Source organism: Phycomyces blakesleeanus, assembly GCF_001638985.1.
Source record: "Phycomyces blakesleeanus NRRL 1555(-) unplaced genomic scaffold PHYBLscaffold_4, whole genome shotgun sequence".
NCBI lineage: Eukaryota > Fungi > Mucoromycota > Mucoromycetes > Mucorales > Phycomycetaceae > Phycomyces > Phycomyces blakesleeanus.
The window spans coordinates 202755-228447 of NW_017265137.1; the positions used below are offsets into that span (position 1 = coordinate 202755).

The 25693-nt window shown below is 34.1% G+C and overlaps 5 protein-coding genes across 5 annotated transcripts; 2 read left to right on the forward strand and 3 right to left on the reverse strand.

The window, feature by feature from the left end:
- Positions 1-3594: 3594 nt before the first annotated feature.
- Positions 3595-5943, reverse strand: PHYBLDRAFT_141186 (hypothetical protein; the record flags this gene model as incomplete). The annotated part of the gene is made up of 4 exons (XM_018430544.1): positions 3595-3836; positions 5392-5519; positions 5597-5691; positions 5854-5943. 4 exons carry the CDS (start codon positions 5941-5943, stop codon positions 3595-3597), a joined length of 555 nt encoding a protein of 184 aa, XP_018295341.1.
- Positions 5944-6286: 343 nt separating this feature from the next.
- PHYBLDRAFT_179805 (hypothetical protein) lies at positions 6287-9608 on the reverse strand (the record flags this gene model as incomplete). Its single annotated transcript, XM_018438212.1, has 10 exons — positions 9436-9608; positions 9071-9229; positions 8853-8867; positions 8618-8677; positions 8481-8505; positions 8334-8395; positions 8072-8253; positions 7906-7965; positions 7356-7748; positions 6287-6381 (listed from the first exon to the last, which is right to left on the reverse strand). The coding sequence occupies exons 1-10, from the start codon at positions 9507-9509 to the stop codon at positions 6287-6289; spliced, it is 1125 nt and encodes a 374-aa protein (XP_018295342.1). The 5' UTR covers positions 9510-9608.
- Positions 9609-10388: 780 nt separating this feature from the next.
- PHYBLDRAFT_141188 (hypothetical protein) lies at positions 10389-14203 on the forward strand (the record flags this gene model as incomplete). The annotated part of the gene is made up of 9 exons (XM_018430545.1): positions 10389-10431; positions 10629-10738; positions 10955-11067; positions 11151-11245; positions 11412-11655; positions 11718-11853; positions 12010-12290; positions 12405-14015; positions 14122-14203. The coding sequence occupies 9 exons, from the start codon at positions 10389-10391 to the stop codon at positions 14201-14203; spliced, it is 2715 nt and encodes a 904-aa protein (XP_018295343.1).
- A 514-nt stretch (positions 14204-14717) lies between these two features.
- On the reverse strand, positions 14718-15491 carry PHYBLDRAFT_93050 (hypothetical protein; the record flags this gene model as incomplete). The annotated part of the gene is made up of 3 exons (XM_018443814.1): positions 14718-14795; positions 14907-15048; positions 15265-15491. Coding segments are annotated over 3 exons (447 nt in total), but the record flags the coding sequence as incomplete, so codon positions are not given.
- Positions 15492-17842: 2351 nt separating this feature from the next.
- Positions 17843-19395, forward strand: PHYBLDRAFT_164216 (hypothetical protein; the record flags this gene model as incomplete). Its single annotated transcript, XM_018434968.1, has 6 exons — positions 17843-17896; positions 17961-18110; positions 18173-18295; positions 18395-18671; positions 18849-18982; positions 19321-19395. 6 exons carry the CDS (start codon positions 17843-17845, stop codon positions 19393-19395), a joined length of 813 nt encoding a protein of 270 aa, XP_018295345.1.
- Positions 19396-25693: the final 6298 nt, after the last annotated feature.

Here is a 25693-nt window from a genome sequence, read left to right on the forward strand (position 1 = left end):
TGGTATTTTTTTTTTAAAAAAAAAGAAAGGGAAAACATGGTCACTCTATCGCAGTCTTTTGGAGTAATGAATGCAAATGCAGATCATCTCTTAAAATGCTATATAATACAACAGAGCAACAAATTACCTAGCACTCTTTTAAATATTCTTGAAAATAATTATTACCAAACCTTTGTAGATAGAGAGTATCAATATATTACTCTTCAAAAGAGATGTATAAATATCTTGATATTACTCTTACAAGGGATACACTAGAGTATATTTTACTATACTTTAAAGAATAAAAGATATATTTGCAGCATTATTACTATCAATATGATAGCTAGGTAATATTTTATGCACAGCGACTGATAGACATAGTAATTATAAGAGGGGGTTTTTTTTAAAAAAAAAAAAGAATCTCTAGCATTAATAATTGATGTACACAGCTGATATTTTAATAGCAATATACCATCTTTGCATACCAATATTTCATTCTATATTTATTATATATATGGAGAATCTCACTAGTCAAAGAGGTGCTCTGTAAAAAAAAACACCGGCCTTCTTTATGAAAGCCTACACTTTATCAAAAAAAAACGAGATCTTTCACAGCATAATTTGTATTTTATATAAAAACCTATCCAGTAATAATCTTTTTACTTGGATATTGTATGCCAGTTATTTGTTTTTGGTTAATGAAGTAGCAGATATTTTAATTCATTTTTTTTCTCTATGGCATTTTTAAACAAAAATAATGGGATACATACTCTACAATTAACTGATATTCCTTGTACGCGGTTGATAAATAAATATAATGACTTATTGATAAATTTGAGAAGGAAACTTGTTTTTTATCAATGAGTGTCTCTCTTGCTACTACACTTATATCAAAAGAAAGCATTTTTTCTCTGATAATAAAACAAAATATAAAAATCTAGAGAATCCAATCAAAGTAAAATGACTTCTAAATACTAGCAGTTAAATTATTTGAACATCTAATGCAAAATGCCTAATACTAATTTTTACATAAGATAGGATTATATCAGTAAAGGTTGGAATTTTGATTGCGCTATAATATGTCACATACATTTATATGATGTGTTTGTATTTATAAAAATCAACTTTTGAATATTGTTTACAGAGAATTGCTAATAAGAGTATATCTCACATGTTATATTTAATTAAATGTACAAGAAAATAATGTTATCATTTATTACAAATTGTATTATTATCCTTAAGAGCAGGCAGAGATTTTAAAGAGATTTTATTTTGTGAAAAAGTGTTTCTTATTGTGAGTATCAATCAAGAAAACATTTATATATATATTAATAGAGTACAAAATATATAACTTATTTGCAGAGTATACAACATAACACTTTTGCTAATAACTGGCTTTGATAAAAAAAGATCTGCTACTTCATTAACCAAAAACAAATAACTGGCATACAATATCCAAGTAAAAAGATTATTACTGGATAGGTTTTTATATAAAATACAAATTATGCTGTGAAAGATCTCGTTTTTTTTTTTGATAAAGTGTAGGCTTTCATAAAGAAGGTCGGTGTTTTTTTTACAGAGCACCTCTTTGACTAGTGAGATTCTCCATATATATAATAAATATAGAATGAAATATTGGTATGCAAAGATGGTATATTGCTATTAAAATATCAGCTGTGTACATCAATTATTAATGCTAGAGATTCTTTTTTTTTTTAAAAAAAACCCCCTCTTATAATTACTATGTCTATCAGTCGCTGTGCATAAAATATTACCTAGCTATCATATTGATAGTAATAATGCTGCAAATATATCTTTTATTCTTTAAAGTATAGTAAAATATACTCTAGTGTATCCCTTGTAAGAGTAATATCAAGATATTTATACATCTCTTTTGAAGAGTAATATATTGATACTCTCTATCTACAAAGGTTTGGTAATAATTATTTTCAAGAATATTTAAAAGAGTGCTAGGTAATTTGTTGCTCTGTTGTATTATATAGCATTTTAAGAGATGATCTGCATTTGCATTCATTACTCCAAAAGACTGCGATAGAGTGACCATGTTTTCCCTTTCTTTTTTTTTTAAAAAAAAATACCAAATAATTGTCTATATAAACACTAGCAGGAGCTTGGTCAAGCAAAATCTCTCTATCTCTCTCTCTTTTATCTTTGTATGATCTTTCCGTCGATATATCGTCTAATCCTTGGGGAACCTCTCTATCTATATGCCTCCATATCTCTTTATCATTGAATTATCCTTCCGTCCATATATCTTATAATCATTGGAGAACCTCTCTATCTATATGTCTATATATCTCTTTATCTTTGAACAATACTATAATCTATCCCTTTATTTCTTTAAAGCAGTCCTCCCATATAGTTTTTTTTTGGCCGATTGAATATAACTCTTTGTCCAAAGGGCATTTTGGTAAGAGCTTTTTTCTTTTCATTTGTATATACAGCTTCTTTACCATTAAAATATTTTTTTATTATGATGATGTTATTTTTCAACAGGTTTTACTATGCATATCTTTATTTCCGACTCTATATACTTTTATCTATAGCTTTATATTTATCTCTATATCCACCTATATCTATAGCTATACCCCTCTTTGTATATACCCTTTATATGTATACCTTGCTCTATGTATTTGTTTTCTTCTTTTCTTTTCTTTCTTTCTTTCTCCAAAGTATCCGTCTTGGTCCCAAAAATTTCCGGTAAGTATTGTTCCATAAAGAACATAAGAGCAAAATATACTTACTTTACTAGTGTCGACTCTCTGGGCGTTTCGTTCTCAGGCGAGCTTACGTTTCTTTGTTCTGGACCTACAAGAGAGACCGCACGAATGATCTCTTGTACTGTGTTTTACGGTCTTTATTGTCGTATTTCACTGGCAGTTTCCTGCGCAAGTGTCCAGACGGGTTGGTTGTGGTTATGCGCAATGTGGTGCGGAAAATGTTATTCTGAAAACATCCGTTAGCTTGGAATGGTGTATGCTGACGTGTAGCGCTGCTTGACCTCGCCTCTGCTTTCCATACCACTCTTTCTTGGAAAGAGAGCAACCAACTCCTTTTTCCCCCTCGCTGTCAAATCAGGTCTTCGTCCTGAGGGGGATGGATCCACTCTTGTTACTTTTTGCAAAGTGGTGAACTAAGAATTTGATATGCTCTCTCTGCAACACATCTTTTTGGTCCGATACTATTTGATAAGTTTTTCTCTCTCTTATTTTTTTTACAGCTCTTTCTTTGTTTACACCAGCTCTAATCAATATTCTCTCTCTATTGCTTTACATAGATACAGTATCAACAAACTCTTGCTAAACAAGATCCTGGCACAGCTTTTGCGATTTATTAGTAGTAGATTTTTCTTCACGGCTATTTCTGTTTATCTGGTACAAAGATTGCTAACCCTATAGTATTAGCAGCAGGATAAGCACATTATTTCACACATAGCACACGTTCAAAACCATAACATATATACTGACTCTACTTTGAATATCTTGTCTGGGCGTTTAGCTCTCAGATAGGATCAGCTTTCTTTATTCCGGACCTGCAAGAGAGAATGCACGAATGATCTCTTGTACTGTGTTGTACGGTCTTTATTGCCGTATTTCACTGGCAGTTTCCTGCGCAAGTGTCCAGACGAGTTGGTTGTGGCTGTGTGCGATGCGGTGTGGGAACCGTTGATCTAGAAAACATCCGTTGGCTTGGAATAGTGTATGTTGACGTGCAGCGCTGCTTGACCTCGCCTCTGTTTTCCACTCCACTCTTTCTTGAAAAGAGAGCAACCAACTCATTTTTCCCCTTCGCCGTCAAATCAGGTCTTCGTCCTGAGGGGGATGGATCCACTTTTGCTATATACTTTTTTTTTGGCAAAACGGTGAACTAAGAATTTGACATTATATAAATCCTTCAATATAATTTAATTAAATAAAGACACTATTATTCTATGTATTACTTCAAATCTCTCAACTATTTCACATCAATTAAACATTTAGTATATAGCATTCGTTTAAAAAACAGTGCGACTATTATTTTATTATTTCATTTTGATTTTTAATTTATGATCTGTCATCAAATCAATATGCTCTCAAGCAATTATCTTACAGAGTTTGTATTAAATCACATTTGTCTATACTGCAGGATCATCTTCACAATAATTTCAAATTTTGGTAAATTGTCTTTTTTGGCTTCTAGATACTGCCGTAAAAAGATATGTCTTATCATCTTTTGCTTACTAGAAGTTATCATGTTCCTTCTCTCATAGAAAACACAATACTTCTGCAAGCATCTCTTATTTCTTCTTCTTTGAATTTAGAATAAGAATTCTTACTGAATCTCTATTTTCTTATATTTTATATTCTTACTATCATTAGTTCAAGCAATTAGATATATTTTCTTTAATCTCAATGGTATCACTGTTATATATATAATTAATATTCCTATAGATATAGTTAGAAAATTTATTAAAAAATAAATTACTAGTCTTTACCATGCTACAATGTCTTACTTAAAAAGCTCCTGTATTTCTTTTATTATTTCATGTTTTAAATAAAGAGCAAAATTATTTGTTGCTATTAATATATATTACTGCTTAAAAATAATATACCAGAAGAAATAAAGCTATTGTATGAGCAATATACAATCAAACTGAGGCGGGTTGTGTTGGTCTATGCAAAGAAGTGGCCCAGACAATTAACAAAAAAAAGAAATATATATCGATCTCCTCTAAAAGCTCCTTAGCCCTAATATTGGCAATTGGCAACTTGTTCTCTTGAGAAAGATAAAAGGAAAATAGTAGTGATATATAAGAATGTTCTTTATGGCTTTCATCTTTCAATGTAATTATAGATGTTTCGATACATAATAAAATAATATAATTATTAAGCTATTACTAAGCTATTACTAAAATGTTGGGATAAGCTATGCTTCTTTGGATGATAAATAATAAATAAAAGAGAGAGGAATAGAAATAGATAGATATTGTTGGGGTTCATTGTTACAATCTTTATGATTTTCAATTGATTGCTGTGCCAGTTGTAACAATCATGTTCTTCTCAAGGTCATGACTTAACCAATTGGTTTACATAATTGATACAAAAAGATTTAGAGATATAGGATATTCCTGGGCTAGCCGAAAATGTGAATATACATCCATGTCAGTCACGACATATCAAAAGGAATATATGTAAACACTTTCATGCAAGATGTGTATATCATGGTCTTTAATAATGAGTCTTTGGGCTCATTTCCAATGCGCTCACTGTAGACGCCTTACTTATAAGACTTGTCTTAATATGAGATTCTTGTCTTTTTAATTGAATGCACTGCACTCTTTGGCTAGTCTAGCAATTGAGTTTTCTCAAGGTACTATGTCCTAAAAGTGGCTTGTATCTTGCACGATCTTACCTGCATTTACTGTAGAGGAGAAGAAATCAAAATGGATTCTGTTTTGGACTTTATTGTTTGAGATGGAAAAGCTCCAAAGTTTTGAACCTGTGTAGTCTTTTGACTGCTCCGGATTGTGAACTAGTGAACTGCTTTTCCAGACATATCAACAAGTCAGTATTCTTCACTCCCTGGAAAAGATTAATGGAGGGTGAAGATCCCTCACCTTGTCTTGAGTTCTTGTCTTTGTGTTAAGCAGCTTCCAACGAGTCGGGTTGTTTTTACAAACTCCCTAATCCCAGTGAAAAGTTTCATTGAAGACTAAATATATTTTTAAAAAACCAACTGATCACAAGTACCGTCAGGGAAAGTATCTCTTAATGTAGAGCATACCTGGTGTTAAAGATCTTCCTGAGTCAGTCATATGAAGGCGGAAGCTGGATGAAATCCACGTCAGTTTTTCTGTGTTGTGCGGCACATAACATGAAGGAGACTGAGTAACGCAGAGGTAGCTTTATGCCATTTTCTTAGGACGTTGGATATTGGCACTTCAGATTTTGTCTTTCGAGGCATGTCAAGATTGTCACAGAAAGGTGCAAGTATAAGGGTGTATCACCTGGATGCATAGAGTTTTTAAATTCGTTGAGCATCTGGACATGAGGTAATGCAGGTAGATTCCAACACAATCGCCTGTATTTTACTGCTTCCTGTTGAAATGATCTCTGTACGTTTCAAGTTCTTCTCTGCTTAGTCTTTGACACTTGTAACCCGCGCTCTGGTAAACAGAACTGAACATGAGGGAAGAACCCGAAGCAAAGTTAAGGTGTCTAAGTAAATGCTATGTTGTCCCACTTGGGTGTCTCAGACATCTATCTTGAACAGTTTGGCATCAAACCATTTCACCGATACTTTGCCGTCATGGTAAATTTGATGCCATGTCAAGTGGGCAGGAATGAGGGTTGTTGAGAAGCTTGGGTGTAAACTTGAGTGAATCGGCCTTCAAGCGCAGGTCTTGAGAAAAATCTTTATTTTTACTTTTGGGATATATCGGATACACTTTAAAAATGTATGAATGAATATTTTAATACAATATTCAATATTGAAATAGGTGAACTGTTTTTAACTATATTTATACGCTTGTGAGTTTCTGTCTGTCGATTAGTATATGTGCATGGTAAATATTGTATAGTTATGCATAAAAGTAAAACTTAAGGCTTTTAGTTAGGCTGTATTACATGTAAGCTTTGACTAGAAAGAATGATTATAAAAAAACAATGCTTTTGGCAAAGTGAATAATAGAATAAGTGATGTATATAGCAAATACTATTACTAACAATAATAATAGTAATAAAGAGTAATTGTGTAATATTTACCAACCAATATATATATTTAATTGACTATGATCTGGCCTTTCTTAACAGTGTTTAGGATAATATTTAGGGAAGTTCATAACCACATTTATGATAGAAATTTTTGTTGTAATTTGAGTATAATCCATATGTTTAACTGATATAATATTTATATATGTATATAAAGGAATGTAATTGTGTAAATCATAATGTCTATAGGTTGTGGTTTATGTGTATGTGTAGGTGTAAATTAGTAATAATCCTTAATGTACGGAATATCGGATAAGATAATGGAATAGGGAAGGGAGATGTTGATAAAATAGTAAAGATTTGAAAAGAAAGGTAGGGATATGCTGTACGGGTCTGCTGGTGGAGAAGAGGGGCATATAAAATATAAATGATAGTAGTGAAATAAAAAAAAGGGTACACCAAGTAATTGTTGTGTGGGTCGGTGAATTTGATGGCTGGATACAACCAAAATGAATAAATAAGTGGATGTATGAAAGAAGGGTAAACGAGGAGAGAAAGAGAAAGAAAGAGAAAAAGGCAGTCCAGGTATTCCACTTTTTTTTCTGGTCCTTACACATCTAGAGGATCCGATCTCTTCTATTTATTGCTTGATTGAACTACTTGAACCTTTAGACTCAACGTCTGTATCATCTGGTGTCAATGTTGTGGTGCTACTTGGGGTTGCTGTCTCTGATCTTTCTTGGTCTGTCATTTTTCGGAAGGAAACATAATGGAAGTTTGACCAGCTCTTGAAGTCGCGGAATTCCTTTGATGCGGATTGAGTCACCTTGTCATACTTTGCTGAACTCATCGACCAATCTTCACACAACCGTGGTTTCATCGAATCAAAGAGACGCTCCATTGATTCTAGTGCCACATCACCCAGTTTGCCAAGCCAGCCAATCGGAATTGACCTGTGAGACCCTACTACATCTGTTACGCGCCCAGTATCAATGACCATTTGTGAAATTTGAGGGGCTATCTTTGGGTGGATATTCCGTGTTTGTAATGAGACAGTTACTTGAATCGGATAAAGAATTAGGAGTAAAATAAAATAAAAATCATAACATAGCATAACAAAAAAGATGCACAAGATGGAGTCAATTTGAAGTGCATGTCAGAATTAGTACACAGAGTCTTTAGTGTGTGAGTGCGTGTGTGTGTGTGTGTTACATACATCGCATAAGCCAAACTGACGAATTTGGTCCGATGTCATTTATTGTCCCAGAGGACTCGACTGTGAAATTCAGAGTAAAAAAATAATCATAATAATACATAGACAAAGACATGAGTTTCCAGCATTTTTTGTTGTTGTTGCTGTCTTGGATGTGTTAAATGTTTACCTAGCTCTAAGTAGGCACCAGGTTTTGCTACTCGGATAAGCTCATTGAGTACAAAATCCCAGTGTGTTCTGGAAAAGCGGTACATTGCGTCTCGTTGGACAACAAAATCAAAAGTATTGTCGGCAAAAGGTAGTCCTTTTGATACATCTGCAATACGGTAGTGACAATTGGTAGGCGGGTTACTATTTGCAATCGAGATATTAGACAATTGGAATATATTGCTCGTATTGGATCTGATTAAAGGAATCTTAACAAGAGTTACTTTGGAAAAAACATGATGTCTGTGCCTGTGAAATGTGATGCTGGGAAATCTTTGGCCATGTCCTGTATTATTATCCATACACACATATATATTTAGTTTATTAATACTACCACTACTATTACTATTACTATTACTATTATCCATTACCTGTAACCACCATCCTGGACCTGTACTATAATAACACAAAATAGTATCAAGTTAATAGAGTTGTTACTTTAGCAAACGATAAATTAAGGTTTTGATTAATGTATTTATCTTTTCTGTAAATCGATATGGTTACATACCCGACTTCTAGCACCCTAATGCCTTGTTTCAATTGTTCTTCGATTGGTGAGAAATATAGCCTGTTGACGTAAAGGGAAGAGAAGAAACGGATAATAATAATGGGACCGAGAATGGAGAGAGAAGTGGAGTGTTGTATATATGTATTTTGTATTTTGTTTTGTTTTTAGTCAGAAAAAATCGTCGTATTGGATCTATGAATATATAGATCTGTTTTGTGTATTTTGGTTTACTGACTTTCCAAAAAGAAGCCTATTGTCGTTATTATTTGACAAAAAGAAGAAGAAAATGGTACAATCCAAAAAAAACATTAATGGATTTGTCTTGCAAGGGAATTAAAGGTGAAGGAAAAAAGGGGGTTTTTTTTTATAAATATTTATATACCGCTAACATATTCCCCACAAAACCACAATGACTATTTTTTTTTCAAAAGGACATCTCGACAATGAACTTACTTGGCTAAGAGATGATTGACTTCAAGGCGTTCGACTTCTTCATCATCGCATGGTAAAAGATAGTTGTTTTTGATCTCTGTACGATAAAAGTTTCGTCCATCAATGTAATCGTATTGTCCAATGGGGAATTTCGGTTCCAAAGTAGATTCTTCTACTACACTTAAAGGAATAATAATAATAATAAAAAAAATAATAAAAATTGTATATTTATGATGAATATTAGTTTTTATTTAATTTTAATTTTTATTGATAACTTTGGTGAAATGAGGTTTTTTTTTGTAGTAAAAAGAATGTCTATGTCGGTGTTTGTCTTTATGCCTGTGTGTATGTGAGGTCGTCTCTCTCTCTGTGTGTATGTTGCTTACAGTTTGAACTGTTTACTATTTGATCCTTTTGAATTTGTGCTCTCTTTTGTTGTTCGTCCAGAGAAAGGTGACATTGTTATAGCGTATTTAGAATATTATAAAATAATGATGTTATATATCGTGTGAGTAGACGGGTGCGATATATATGTATATATATAGTAGGTATAGAGAGAGGAGAGGGAGAGGGAGAGAGAGGGAGAAAGACAACTAGATAAAAGTAAGAATACAGGCAGTGAAAGGCGGAAATTCAACCGAAATCTTTATGGTCAATAGACTTGGATGTTCTTTTGCCATTATTGGAAAAATCATTGCTAATTGTGTTGGATTACTGTTGATGAGAATATTTGTTTGTTAGTTTTTGAAGCCAAAGAGAATGATAATTATAATACTAATAAATGCCTACGTGTATGTGTGTTCATATTGTAAGAATTGACAAAAGGAAGGTATTCTAAAGGAAAGCTTTGTTCAAGCAAGTTTTCATGGATTGGATCTTGTCTTTTAGGAAAATTAATAATCAATTGTCTGATTTTATATAGCACATCCTAAGTTTAGTATCGTCATTTCCTCTTTATACATAGACCTATCAAATCTTTGATAATATAATTTATCCTATTTCCCACACAAGGTAACCTGCACCCTTTTCAAGCACGTACCCACAATAATGGTGTGCCTTTTTCTTTGTCACTTGTTTATTTTTTAGAGCAATATATCCAGATCTCCAAACAGAAACAAATAAACTCAAATTGATCTATTGGACTTTCTCTTTCTTCATTGGGTCAATATCGATATCCTCCTCTCCTGTTATCGTCGTCGTCGTTATTGTTGTTTCAATTGGTATAGTACTCAAATTCCCTTTTTTTTTTTTTCAAAAAAAAATATTTTCTATACAATTTTATATATATATACGTGTGTGTAGGTATTTGAAAAAAAAAAACCTACTCTATAATTGAAACATGGCTGATGTTGGATCCACAACATGGGTTGATACGGTGTTTGGTCTTTAGACTTTTGTTCTTTTGTTCTCTTTTGTGTGCTGAGAATTTAAGAAAGCAATAAGCCCATGACCTTTTTTTCTTGTCATCTCCGCAATCTCCTCGCTCATCCTCGCACAAGCACAAGAGTACAATAAGGCATTATCGCATTTATCAAAATGCCTGTAATACTCTTTTTTTTTCCTTTCTTCTTTTGGGCAGCACATAATTTCATCTCCTACACTAGTGACCATAACCAGACTGCTTTTCATCGTGTGCAAGCCACCTCGGGTCGAAAAAATGACAAGCTTTCCTCATTTGCAGATGTCCAAGTCAAGAACACTTGAACTCAAAGGGCTTTGAAGAATGAAATCGTCTTTCAAGGTAACAAGCAAAAGAAACAAGTAGACCAATAAACTTTTCAAATAAATTGCTTTGGCTCAATTAAGCTAATTTTCCCTTCTCTTTATCATATTAAATAAATTTATTATCTTTATCTGTCTTTCTGTCTGTCTTTCTGTCCCTTTGTCTGTATTTTATAATTATAGTTCTCAAACCTGTGCGGTACCGTATACACAGGTGGAAATCTGCTCTTCACTCCCGATGGCAATTCAGTCCTCAGTCCAGTCGGAAACCGTGTTTCGGTCTTTGACTTGGTCAAGTAAGGAATCTCGACCAGAATAAACGATTATACGAAAGAGCGATGAGACTGACAAACAGATCTACACCAAAATAAAAAATTAGCAATAAATCATACACCATGCCTTTTGACATGAGCAAGAACATTGTCTGCATGGCACTCTCTCCACAAGCTACCCTTTTGATTACAATCGATCAAGGTAAAAAGAAAAAATAAGAAGAAAGAATGAATGAAAGAAAGAATCTCATTTCAACAATTCAAAAAATTACCTGCCAACAACTATATATATATTACACCTTTAAACCGAAAATACTTGTGGATCGTGTTGGATGAACAACAATATAATAACTTTATTTATAATTAAGACGGTAGAGCATTGTTGGTCAACTTCCCCCGTCAAGTTGTTCTTCACCATTTCAACTTTAAAGAAAAAGTCAAGGCGATTCAATTCAGCCCTGATGGTAAACACTTTGCAGTCACTCATGGAAAGAATGTCCAGATCTGGAAAACTCCTGGATTCACTCTTGAATTCGCTCCATTTGTACTTCATCGTACTTACACCGGTCATTACGATGATATTGTCAATATCAACTGGAGCCCTGACTCAAAGTAAGACAAAAAAAAAGAAGTCTACATCAACAAGGAAATAACGGCGATTAACATGTTACTAGATATTTCATGACATCTTCTGAGGATTTGAGTATTCGTATTTTCACTGTTGATCCTTTGCCTGATTTTGTTCCTCCAGTATTGTCTGGTCATCGTGATACAGTTATGGGTGCCTGGTTCTCGGCTGATAGACAAAATGTAAGTCATTTGTTTCTAATACTATTATTTTTGCATGGATGATACAGGATAGTTTTTCTTTTTTTTTTTTAAAAAAAAAAAAGGAATAAATTAGAGGATCGAATTGTTTTGTAACTCTTTTCTTCTTATTTTATATGATATATGTGCGTGTAATAGATTTATTCTGTCAGTAAAGACGGTGCATTATTCCATTGGAAATATGGTACCTACACTGGCCTTAGAGATTTGAATCCCGAAGATATGGATGTAGACGAGGGTAATGAATGGGTTGATAAGGTGCGCTGGAGAATCATGAAAAAGCATTACTTTATGCAAACTCCAGCAAAGGTCAAATCATGCGAATTTTTTGCACCTAGCAACTTGATGGTTGTCGGTTTCTCAAACGGTATTTTTGGTCTCTATGAAGTTCCCAGCTTTAACACTATTCACACATTGAGGTAAGCGTAGTACACAATTTCACGTTTCTTTTAAGTTTTCTTGGTATATGCAAATGCAAATATATATTTATGTATATCTTATTCATATTTGTGTGCGTATTTGTATTTGTATAGTATTTCACAAAAGAACATTGATACTGTCACCATTAACCGAACAGGTGAATGGTTAGCTTTTGGATCAGCCAGACTTGGCCAATTGTTAGTGTGGGAGTGGCAGTCAGAGACCTATGTATTGAAGCAGCAAGGTCATTTCTACGACATGAACTCATTATCATATTCTGCTGACGGTCAGACATTGGCTACTGGTGGTGACGATGGCAAGGTAAAAGTCTGGAACACAACCTCTGGATTCTGCTATGTTACGTTTAGTGAACACAAGAGTGGTGTGAGCGCAGTTGAGTTTGCCAAACAGGGCAAGGTTCTCTTCTCTGCCAGTTTGGACGGCACTGTCCGTGCATTCGATCTTGTGCGTTACCGTAACTTCAGAACCTTCACAAGTCCCAACCCAGTCCAGTTCAGTTCGCTTGCTGTAGATCCCAGTGGTGATATTGTCTGTGCAGGCACAATGGATACCTTTGAAATTTATGTGTGGAGTGTGCAGACCGGTAAGCTGCTCGATATCTTGGCCGGCCATGATGGACCCGTGAGCTCCCTTGCCTTCTCGCCCACAGATATGTTGTTGGCAAGTTCGAGCTGGGACCACACTGCCAGAACATGGGACGTATTTGGACGCAACAAGGTGATCGAACTTTTACCCCATCAAACCGAAGTGCTTGCTGTTACATTCCGCCCTGATGGAAAGCAGCTTGCCACATCTACCCTGGATGGCCAGATCTGTTTCTGGGACGTAGAAGAATCCAAGCTTTTGACAACTATCGAAGGCCGAAAAGATATCTCTGGCGGACGTAAACTCAACGATCGTACTACAGCCGAAAACGCAGCCTCTGGCAAGGCATTCAACTCACTTTGTTACACTGCAGATGGATCAAGTATCATTGGTGGTGGATCAAGCAAATACATCTGCATTTACGATATCGAGACCAACGTTCTCATCAAAAAGTTCCAGATTTCAGAAAACCTTGCCTTGGATGGTACCCAAGAAAAGCTCAACTCTAAAAATATGACCGAATTCGGAAGTTTGGAAGAAATGGAGGCAGACGAAGCTTCCGACCTCGAAGATCGATTAGACAACACATTACCAGGTACACAATCGGGCGATCTGTCCGTACGTCGCACACGCCCAGAAGCCAAATCAAAAGCCGTCCGTTTCTCGCCCACAGGTCGCGCATGGGCCGCTGCCACCACAGACGGTCTTTTGATCTATTCATTGGACGACTCAATCATGTTTGATCCCTTTGATCTCGAGATCGACATTACCCCAGAATCTGTTATGGAGGCACTTGAAGAAAAAGAATATCTTAAAGCATTGTGTATGGCCTTCCGTCTCAATGAAAAAACTGTACTCCATGATGTATTTGAGGGTATTCCACCAGATTCAGTAGACTTGGTCGCACGTGGAATGCCCCAGAAATACCTCCAAAAACTTCTCCAGTTTGTGGGTGTTCATATGGAGACCAGCCCTCACATCGAATTCCATCTCATCTGGGTTACCAGCATCATGACAGCACACGGAAGATATTTGAAAGAGCATCGCGGTGAATTCCAGGCTGTCTTTAGAGCATTACACAAGGGCGTCAACCGTGTACGCGATGATATTGCCAACTTGTAAGTATTATCATTATTTTATACTTCTGTGCATTTTGATCGCCTGCATATACTCATTTTTTTTATCCCTTTCTTCCTTTCTTCCTCTTCTTTTTTTTTTGTTTAGATGCGACTCAAACACCTACACTCTCAAATATCTCCTTAGCCAACAAGGCGTGACTTCACGGGCGGAGGCAATGGCAGAATAGATGCATCCTTCTTTTTTCTTTGTATAATAAACTATAATCATTCGATGAACTTCTTTGAAATCCTTTTGATCCACACAAAAATAGTGTTGTTTTTCTCATTATTGATATTATAATATTTTTGTAGCATTTTGTTTTGTTTTTTTGTTGTTGTTGTTTTGTTTTAATTTCACTTTCTTTTATGCCGTATCCATTTCATCCAAGGTGTTGTTTTCTGGTAAGCTCGAGCTTGATACTGTGGACTGCATGGTCATTGTGGCCTCTGCGATCTTTGCCTTCTCTGCGCACGATGGAACCTCTGGACCCTTTGCCTCCTCCATTTCAACATCTTCGTTCGTAGTCTTTACTTCTACTGAATCATTCTTTTCTACCTTTTTGTCCTCATCCAATAATGCCAATTCCATAGGTATTGATGCCTGTACACACACACAATTGTGGATATTGATATGAATTTCTTAAAATATCTTTATCCCGACATCAACTTAATTGCCCATACCTGAACCAAATCATCGTAGAGCTTGTCAAAGCGATCCAATTTCTCTTGGGCTTTTCTGTTGTCTTTTATAAGCTTCACACGTTCCACTTGCAACTTTTCCTGTTGTTCTTTCAAGCTGTATATAAATAATGGGTATTAGATATATTTCTACATAAATATCATTATATTCTATGTACTCTCTCGCTCTCTTCTTCTGTCTCTTTAATTGACTTGCCTCATTCGTGCCTCATGTTCGAATTTTAATCGGTTTATCATTTCTATATGCTGATTAGAGTTGTCCTGTCGATATGCAGGAGGCGCGACTGCATTGAATTCATCAAGAGGTATCAGATCAACGTCCTGATACACCGATCTAGTCCATGATAGTCAAGTCTACTGTCTTTATGATATTTGTGCACCCCTCCCCCTTTTTTTTGGTACAGAGAAAGAAAAGTAGGGTATATAGAGCTTTGAAGCTCTCTCTTCCTGTCTCTCTCCCTCTCTCCCTTTTCTTTCTTTCTGCGGTCCTTTTTTTTGTGGTGGTAGTGGTAGTGGTAGTGGTGGTAGTTGGTTTTGTTGGAATTCTTACCGAAAATCTCTGCATTTAACAATCTCTTCTAATAAATGGCGTTTTTCATACATGACATTCTGTAGTCCAATCTGTCGTGCATCCATTGCTGTCTTTGCTTCGGCTGTGAGATTTTTACTGACGCGTGTTGATCCAAATGCAAGGGCGTGTAAATCCATAATTTTATCAATCGTCTTTAAGAGTGTCATGCCTTTTTCTCCCTCGAGTACATCTTCTGGCAATGTTCCCTGCAGTATAAAACATGTATAAATTGGATTATTAGTATGTTTGGTCTTTTATTATTGTTATTATTGTTATTTAAACTTTAGATGCAATGCACTTGTAACATTTGTACATCTTTTTGTTTTTTTGTTTGTTTGTTTTAATTTGGCTTACTGCAATCCTGCTTTCCAATTGACTGACTACAAATGCCTGGAGTTCTTCGGATGCTTTTATAATCGAGTGCAGTGGGGATCCATCGAGTGCAGACATGGTGGATTGATGTATGTGTGAATGAATGATTAGATAAAAAGAAATTAAGCCGGCACTTAATATTATTTATTATTTTATAATAATAAAAATAATAAAAAATAAGATACTCTTCTTTCTATCTTTCTTTTCTCCTCTTCCCTCTCTCTCTCTCTCTCTTTTTGGATTTCCAACTGACAGCGAAGTCTTGGTACACAAGCCACTGTCACAAACTTGTATTTCACTACATGCTTTGACATTCATTGATTGTTGAAGAAGCATCCTTTACTATAGAATCATTAGAATTTTGAATACTTAAAAAAAAAGAATATATATATATATATATATAAGATGCGGTTTCAATTATTTGCAAAGTTATTTTTATTACTACTACTATTATTATTAAAAGAAGAAGAATATACTTGCTACGTACATACATGCACAGTAGTTTCTTTCTTTATCTTCCTATCTCTACTTCTCTCTCTCTCTCTCTCTCTCTCTGTGTGTGTGGGCTCAAGACTAGTATGTGTACACTCAAAAGATATTTCTTTTGTTAATGGAACCAATTGAATCCTTGAGTTCTAGAGTTATTATTATTATTATTGTGTATAAATTCAGTCATATTAACCACAGATAAGAAAGTAAATGAATATACAATACATGTATCCAGTTAAGATATAAATGATGAATGATGAATAAATATATATATATATATGTATTTATTTCTTAAATAAGTCTTTATACTTGTGAAACCCCTTTCCCCTTGAATCTTTGATACGTTTCGATTCTGGTTGTGGACCTGATACTATATATCATTTCGATAAAGACCAACAGTTTATCCTCACTTGGCGTGTAGATCATTTAGAGCATATATATATATATTAAAGTAATAAAAGAAAAGAAAAAGAAGTATATAAAATAATATTGGTTGATATTAATTTAGCCGTGGATTCATGAATACATGTCAAGATTTGCTTTGAGTACAGCATAATAATCAAACAAGTACAGATGTGCATTTGGTGGGATAAGCATTTCAAGCACATACATACATATACATATTCTTCTTCTTCTTCTTCTTCTTAACCATTTTTGTATATTATAAGCTTTATTTTTTTTTCTTTAGTATTATTGTTGTTGTCTGGGTATGGAGCCTTGTAAAGACGAGAATAAGATTGATATTTTGAATCAATGGTTTCTTTGCTTGAATGGAAAGGGTATTGAGAATAAAGGGGATGGTGGTGTTTGTGAAGAGAGACTTTCATTATTATTGTTATTATTATTTTATCTTATTTTATTTACAAATAAGAATAATAAAGATAATATAGGTTACTGAATTATCGGTTGATTTTTCAATTGGTAGTAGCTTCCTGTACATATACACACACGCATATATATATAGATATCTATCAAGGAGAAAGCTTCTCTTTATGTCTATCTCTGTTGGTTTCTTGTATATATATATATATATGTGTGTGTGTGTGTGTGTTGTTATTAGCAAGCTTTAGTAAGTATTTGTTCTTGTGGCTCATATTACTTGGCTTGTTTTACTATTAACAGTACCATTACCATTACCATTATCATTATCAGTGGTAATAAAATAAATCCAGCCGTTATGAGAATTAGATCTGTTACTTGGAAATAAGGCGATTACATTATAATTACTATTATTGGGCCTTTTTTGTACCTTTATTTATTTTTTTATTTTATTTTGATGGTGCATTTCCATATGGCTACTTTACTGGTTACTTGCTGAAATAAACTTATTTACGCTATGCTTCTTGAATATATTGAAATTTGCTTTTGCTTGCCAAACTAAAAGAGACCAGTCCAATTAATATTTTGAATAAAGCAGAATATATATATACTCATTAAATATTTTATTTTGTGATATAAGAATAAAATAAAAGAAAGATTTAAAGAAGAAATACGATGTTTGAAAGTTGTAAAGAAACCCTTTGAGTCCATTCATTCAACTATTCTCAATTCTTCTACTTCTACTCTTATTTATCTTACTAGTATTATTAATATTAATATTATTATAATAATAATTCATACTACTGCTACTACTGCTACTATTACATTCTTATATATATATATACCTTTTGGTTATTCATTTGACCTGACCTGACTCATGAATGTTACTCGCACACACCCAGTATTTTTGTTGAGCTGCACTCTGGCTATCGTAAGTTACTGTACAACACTGCATACATGTATAATAAAGTTAAGTTAAATTAAATTTATTGCAGGTCGGATGGTTGATTACATTGGCAGGTCTGTGTGCATCAAGAGGTGTCATTCAAACAATCTATTGGTGTACTGTGGTTTTCGAGTTCGGGCTATTGGCATTTGTGTGTGCTGTTGTATTTACGAATAGCTTACCAATATATTATCCAACCGTAAGATTATCTCTCTCTCTCTCTCTCTCTCTTTACTAACATATATATATATATATTGTTAGATTCTTTCATTAATTGTTCTCAGTGTGCCTTATGGAATTGATGAAATACAATACCACCTTATGATTGGTCAGCCTGCGTTGTCTGCATCTGCCTCGGGATTTATTGTATTGATGACAGCAAAGGTAATACTAATAATAATAAGAAAGTTGAATAACTTGGGTACTCATGAATAAAAGTATATTTTTTAATTTGATTTGAATTGACTTAATTATATATGATAGTTTTCTTGGCTATTTCTGTTTGGTATTCAACCAAATTTAAACGAATACTACTCCTTCAAAGATTATCAGAGCTGCACAAGTTCTAACAACCAGTCTTATGACACAGTTGTTGTGCCTAATCCTGTTGTGGAGGTCCATAAGAAGAAACCTCATTACAACCTTCCTGTGCCTGTCCAGGCATCTTATCCACGCACAATGTATTCTCACGAGGGACAAGGAATAGTTCCGATCTATCACTCCAATCCTGATGTATGCCATTTGATGGAAAATGGTCGACGTGAGGCAAATGATGACATGAATCAGTTGTTTTCCTTGTCTGCACCTGTTGAATATGATATTCCAGTAGTTGCAATTCACAAATGCAAGTATCTTTTATATATATAAACTCTTTTTTTTTTCTTCTTCTTCTTCTTCTTATTTGGTTTGTAAATAACTTAATTATCAAATGTTGTAGATGTTGCTGATCCCAGAGATCCTGATGAGCTATCTTTTGAAAAAGGAGAAAAGCTTAATATACATGAACAAGAAGGAAATTGGTGGAAGGCTCAAAAGGCTGACGGAAGTCTTGGGATGGTACCAAGTAATTATGTAAGCAAACCAAACAAAGCCAAAGAAGAAGAAGAGGAAGAAGAAAGTATGAACAAATGAACAAATGAATTAATGATACAAATCATTTAAAAATAAAACAAAACTGTGCCTTATCTTCTTTATTTCTTTAGGTTACGATGCTGTCTGATTAAAGAGGGCTCCCGAGACATATAGATATATAGATAGATATATATTGATAAAGTTGTAACATATTATAATGAGCTTCCTTTTGCTTCCTTTTGCTGTGTATATTCTTTAAAGAGATGTAGCCAAAGTTTATATTTTGGTGTACAAATATATAAATAACTACTACTATTATTATTATTATAAATAATCAGAATCAAAATCAAAATCAAAAACTTATCCAAGAGTTGAAATTGATTGTTGTATTGATTTATAGTACAATCTTGTAAGAATATTGATCCTCAAAGCCAAAATACACACACAAAGAAAATGTGAAGAAAGTTAATTTATCAATGGTCTCCTTGTATAGACAGTACACAGAAAATTCTTCTTTTTTCTTTCTGCTATTGCTTTTGTATCATTGCTACTTCTTTTACCTTTACTTTGTATCAATTTCTAACCTTTTGTATTTTCTGATATACAAGAAAAATAACCAATAAATGTATGTATACATGCCTACACACACTTCTTTATTAGAAGAAGAAGAAAAAAGGGTCTTTAGGAAGAATATACAGTTTTTCCCCTTTATATTTTATTTTATTTTGTTGCTTTCACTCTTGAGATTGAATCTAAGCGGGGGATGAACTCAACGGGGGGGGGGGGGGGAGCGAGAACAACGAAGGGGGAAATGAAGAGGGGGGGGGTTACATGTATTGTATTGTATGTTGTGTTGTGCGTTGGTACCAAAGCAAAATAGGTAAGAAAATGATACGAGGGTTGAAACTTTAGGGTTTTTAGGAAGAAATGAATATAGAGATCTTGTTGTAGACAAAATGCTGAGCTTTGTATAGACTTCCTTCTGAAGAACTTTTTTTTTATGTATTTGTACAGGAGGACTACCTTATTGTATCAAGGGTCAGATATAATACAAACAATAGAATCTTATATACGTGTATAAAGGAATCTAAAGAGGGAAAGGGGAAGTTATATGCCTGAGCTTTGTAGGAGAGAGGCAAGACCTAAAAAAGAAAGAAATAAAGACAGGGGAAAGTTTCTTTCTTTTTTTTTTTGGTTCCTTGTTATGCACTTCTCTTTTTCTTTCTTTTGAAAGTGTCGGAAACTAAACAAAGTCTGTACCTCTCAATAGACTCTCGCTCACATGTATCTTGTATGTGTTTCGGTATTGAAACTCAAGTCAATGAACAAGTAGATAGCTTTCCAATGTATTTTTTTTCTGTAACATACAAGCCACAGTAGCAATCAATTGTATTTCTTTTCTCTTTGTTAGTGCGTAGAAGGTTATATTTACTATTTAGACGGACAGATAAACAGGTACAAAAAATGTTTATGTACCTATGTATCTATCTATCTGTAGCTATAGCTATAGCCATGTCTATACAAGAGCACTCGTTTTGTACATACATAGGTTCGTACGTACGTATATATATATCTATATCTGTATACATTATGGACAACCTACCTATCTACCTACCTATCTATATTTAAGTTGATATATAAAAAAAAATTATATAATCAAATCTACAAGCCGGAGAGGGAAAATATAACTCAAAATTAATTATTATTTTTATTTTTATTTTATTTTTTTAAAAAAAAAAAGAGGGAAAAATTAAACCAAGAGTATAAAAATCAATCGATCGATATTGTTAATTTGGTTCTTCTTCCACTTTTATTTCCATTGGTTTTTTTTCATTAATTAATTTATTTAATTATTGCCTCGTTTTTTTTTATAAAAAAAAAAGAACCATAAACACAGATATATAAAGTTTACATAGGCTAAATGCCGACAAGACAAAATACCAGAAAGATGGCCAGTGAACAATCGAAAACAGCTAAAGAACAAAGGCCATCAAAAGTATCTACGGTGTCAAAACCACGCTCGGAAAAAATGATCAAAGTAGACCCCAAGGTGACCATGACGGTTCTTAACCGACGTGCAGTCTGTGACAAGAAAATCACCAGTCCAAACCTTACAAACGAACAGCTAGCCAATTGGGCTCTCACGGAATTTCATCTTTCCAAAATACCAGATAAAACAACTATCTCAAAGATCCTAAAGAAATCAAATAGACCAACTTCAAAAGAATGCCTAGATCCCACTCGAAAAAAGCAAAGATCAGCACGATTCCCGGTAAGACAAATGATTTATTTATTAAAATAATAATATTATTATTACTGCTCTATACTTTTTGTTGGCTTTGTTTAATTGAAAACAAAAAAATTACAGGAATTTGAACAGGACCTTTATGAATGGATTGTGGAAAAGGAAAAAGAAAAGACTAGTTCTGTCAATTGGAAGATGATTATGGAAGCTGCAACCAAGATGGCTAAAGAAAAATCAATCCCGTTGGCTGGAAACCAAGCATTTGTGTTCTCAAATGGTTGGAAACATCGATTTGCAAAGCGGCACAATATCGTACTACGCCATCCACCAAATGAGCAAAAACAACATGAATCTCCGAAAGAAAATGAAGATCAAGAGGCTGCTATTGACCATCGGAATATAGAAGAGAAAGAGAAAGATGCAAATGAAGCCAAGGAAAAAGATATCAAAACTAAGACCTTGGCAGAAACAAGCGACAAGGAGACTATAGAAAAAGAAGACAAAAAGGAAGTGAGTCGGTCGAGAGATTGTGAGTTGAAAACTAGAGCCGAAGAAGACAAAGATACCATGGCAAAATATGATAAAATTGAGGTTCTATCAAAAGAAGACGAGGATACCCCTGCCAACGATAATCAGATGATAGCTACGACAAAGGAGGAGAAAGATCATAATACAACAAAAGAACGTGCGATAGAGACACCAAAAAATGGAAATGTAGCGAAAAAGAGGAAGAGGAGTATCAGAGTATTGGGTCCAAAGCGAGTCAAGGTAATGGACTTGGGGGTGACAAGCACAAAGGAAGAAGATATAGATTTGAAAGATTTGAAGGAATAGTAAAAGTTCAAGTTGATGCTTTTATAAATCATTTTAAATCAGTCTTTTGTCTACATGTACATACGCATATATATATATATATATATATATATATATATTACATACTTGAGATATATAAATATCAGATAAAGAAGTGTATATCTAACATGATCAAACAAAAGAGTCTTAAGAATTTATAAGGAAATTCTTTCTACCGCTTTCATGCGTCATTTATCTTACCGACAAGGATTTCTTCAAATAAGAATAAGAATAACGTACTACAATATGTTAGAACCATCTCATGTTTCTTAACCTTGACTGAACACCTTTAGGCGCAAATGTACTGAGTAATTGTGGTTATTCAAGAGCTCTTGTTCTTAGGGCTTCATGTTAACAAAAAAAAAAGGTAATCGGAGTGACCTCGAGTACATAAACAGGTTTTCGTTTCCATGACGAAGATAAAGTTTCGGTATCCGCCTTTCTATTTTTCTATTATTTTTGTAAAATAACAATTTCTCGGTTCTTCTTTACTGCCGAAAATAATAATACACAACACTGAAAACTTTCTACAGCTTTTCTTTTTATTTATTTATTTATTTATTTATAATCTTCTTCTTCTTATTCTTCTTCTCCTCTGCTTACTTTTACTTTACATATTCTTTAGCTTCTTTACTTACCAAAGCATATCAAGAATTGAAAGATAACAACTTTTCTTCTTCTTTAATTCAAGAATAAAGTCTTAATACCTGCGAACACCAGACACACACACACACACTTATATATATATTTATAAATATAAATATAAAGAAGAATAAATTTTTAGATATGAGTTGGAAGGTATAAAGCAATGTGAAATGACATTTAGAATTGGAATCTCAACATTAGGTCTACATTATATTCATCTTCCTATTTTCCTATTTTCCTCAACCTTTTATCATTATTGTTTCTTAGGGTTTTCAAAAAGCAGTCAGTCGACTACCACACCAGATTATGTCCAAAAAATCTGAAGGTGATAACAAAAAAAAATACATACGTCAATGCACTTCTTCTTACTTTCTATATCCATATGTGTAAATGACCTTATTATTCACAAACCTCTCTAGTCACCAAGGACGTTGATTTTGACGCACTTGAGAAAAGATTCGTTGAACTAGGAAAGGTCGTTGAAAGACTTGGCAAGGATGCTCAGCAGTTTCGAGATGGAATTTCAGGTAAAAAAAAAAAAGAAAGGGGGGGGGGATAAAAAGTCAAATTAAAGTACCACATCATATATGCATATGTAGTGTGTGGTGTGTGGTGTGTGGTGTGTGGTGTGCGGTGTGCGGTGTGCGGTGTGCAGTGTGCAGTGTGTTTGCCTATGTATATGTATATAATTTATATATATATATATCAAAAAAGAATTACATCAGAATTATCCAACTCTTTACGCACACAGCACTACATACACATACACACACATGCACAAAAGAGTCATAATTTTTTCTTTTTTTCTTTAATTTCTATTAAACGTATCATTTTCATTAAATGTCACTTCTTACACCGTGTTAATTTTATTTGCCGCAATTTATATATGGTTATGATACTGATACGGATTATGGTTTTGGTTGAGTAGCATTGTTGACCCACCAAACCTCAATGGCTTCATTCCTCACCGTAATCTATGACACAAACCTTGGGGTTGAGGTTAGTGAAGGCGCCATCCAAAAGAGATTTCAACAGACCCCTGCTCCAGCCATTCAAGCCGTCAATGATGCCGAGGCAGCAATGTCTTATTGTAGAGATGAAGTTCTTCCAGAATTGGTGAGTATTCTTTCTTTTTTTTTGTGGTTTGCTCAGTTCAATTGAATTGAATTGCATTGTTAATTAAATGCTTATATACATATATATGTGTGTGTGTGTGTGTGTGCGCGCTTGTAGGATGCGGTTGATAGAGATGTCGTTAGACCTACTCTGGAATTAAGTGAAATATTCCGGAGGGTCCAAAAGACTATTGTAAAGCGACAGCACAAGTTGATTGATTATGATCGTTTCAGAACAAGTGTGAACAAGATCAAGGCAAAGGAGACCAGAAGTTTCAATGAAGAAAAGGAGATTTTCAAGGTAAAATAAAAAATAAATAAATCAAAATTTGTATATTAATCTTTACGTCTACTCGCATCTGTATATGATGTATGGTGCGTACATAAAATAGCTGGAAGCTAAACTGGAAACAGCCACCCAAGATTACAATTACCTTAACGATATGCTGAAGCAACAGATGCCTCAGTTTTTCTATTTAAAGTCCCAGTTTATCACACCTGTGTTTGAGAGCTTCTACAGGATGCAGACCAAGATCTACGGAATCATATATGCCCGCTGCTATGAACTGGCAAATGCAAATGCTCAGCACTTTATTACCAATTCTATGCCTATCACCGATGGATTTGAATGGAGACGATCTCAACGCGATGTACGTGCAGAAATGGAAAACATGGACCTTCTTAAATCAGGTGGTAAAGCATGGTTAGCAGGTGAGTAAATAAAATCCAAAGTATTAGTAATATCTATAACTATAAATTTGAAATTAAATCAGAGGATTAAGCATTTAGAACCTAGAATAGAATACTTGACAATAAAATAACCCTAAATTTTAATCATAATTCTAATTCTAATCCTAATTCTAAATTCTAAATCCTAAATCCTAAATCCTAATTATTGCCATCGTTGTTGTTGTTGGTATCTTTGCTGTCGTCATTTTCATTTAGTATCTGGAGGTGCAAACAATTCAAAACTTTCTCTAAAGGAAAGAGCAAATTTGCGTGAACAAGAAAAAACTGGTGGTATGAACGGTCCGAGCAATGATGTGCACGCAAATTACGGTTATCAGAGTCCTGTTCCTCCACCCGCGTACGGTGCTCCTGCTCCTGCTGCTCCTGCTGCTCCTTTTGCCGCAACATCTGTTACACTAGACAACGCACCAATGCAGTACCAACAAAGTCAAGCACCAGGAGGAGGAGGAGTAGGAGGATGGTCAAATCACCAGAATACTGCGTCACCAATGCATACTGCCAATTCCACATATGTCTTGGCCTTGTATGACTACCAGGCCCAAGCAGCAGGAGATTTAAGTTTCAAAAAGGATGACAAGATTGAGGTTATCCAACGAACCCAGGATGCAAATGATTGGTGGACAGGGCGAGTCAACGGTGTTACGGGCATCTTTCCGGGTAAAAAAATAATAACTAGATAGCCAATACTTCTTTATTGAGCGTGTAACATAAAATAATTTATATATATATATATATATATATATATGTGTGTGTGTGTATGTATGTACATCTTTACTAACTTCTTTTCTTCTTATTCTTCTTCTTCTTCTCTTTCTTTTGTAGGTAATTATGTTAGGGATCTTTAGATGATTTCATTGTTGCTGTTATTCTTACTACTATTACTGTTATTACTATCACTATCACTATCACTATTATCATTATTATATAAAAAAATTATATATATATATATAAATTGTACAATCCCTCAAAGATGAAACCTATTTATTGATCTCAATTGAAATCGAAAGGTGAATAAATGAATAAAAGAATAAAAGAAAAATTAAAGAGGACTCTTATAATTTCTTTAAAGAGTAAGAAATAGAGGTAGATTAGGTTCTTTTGTTT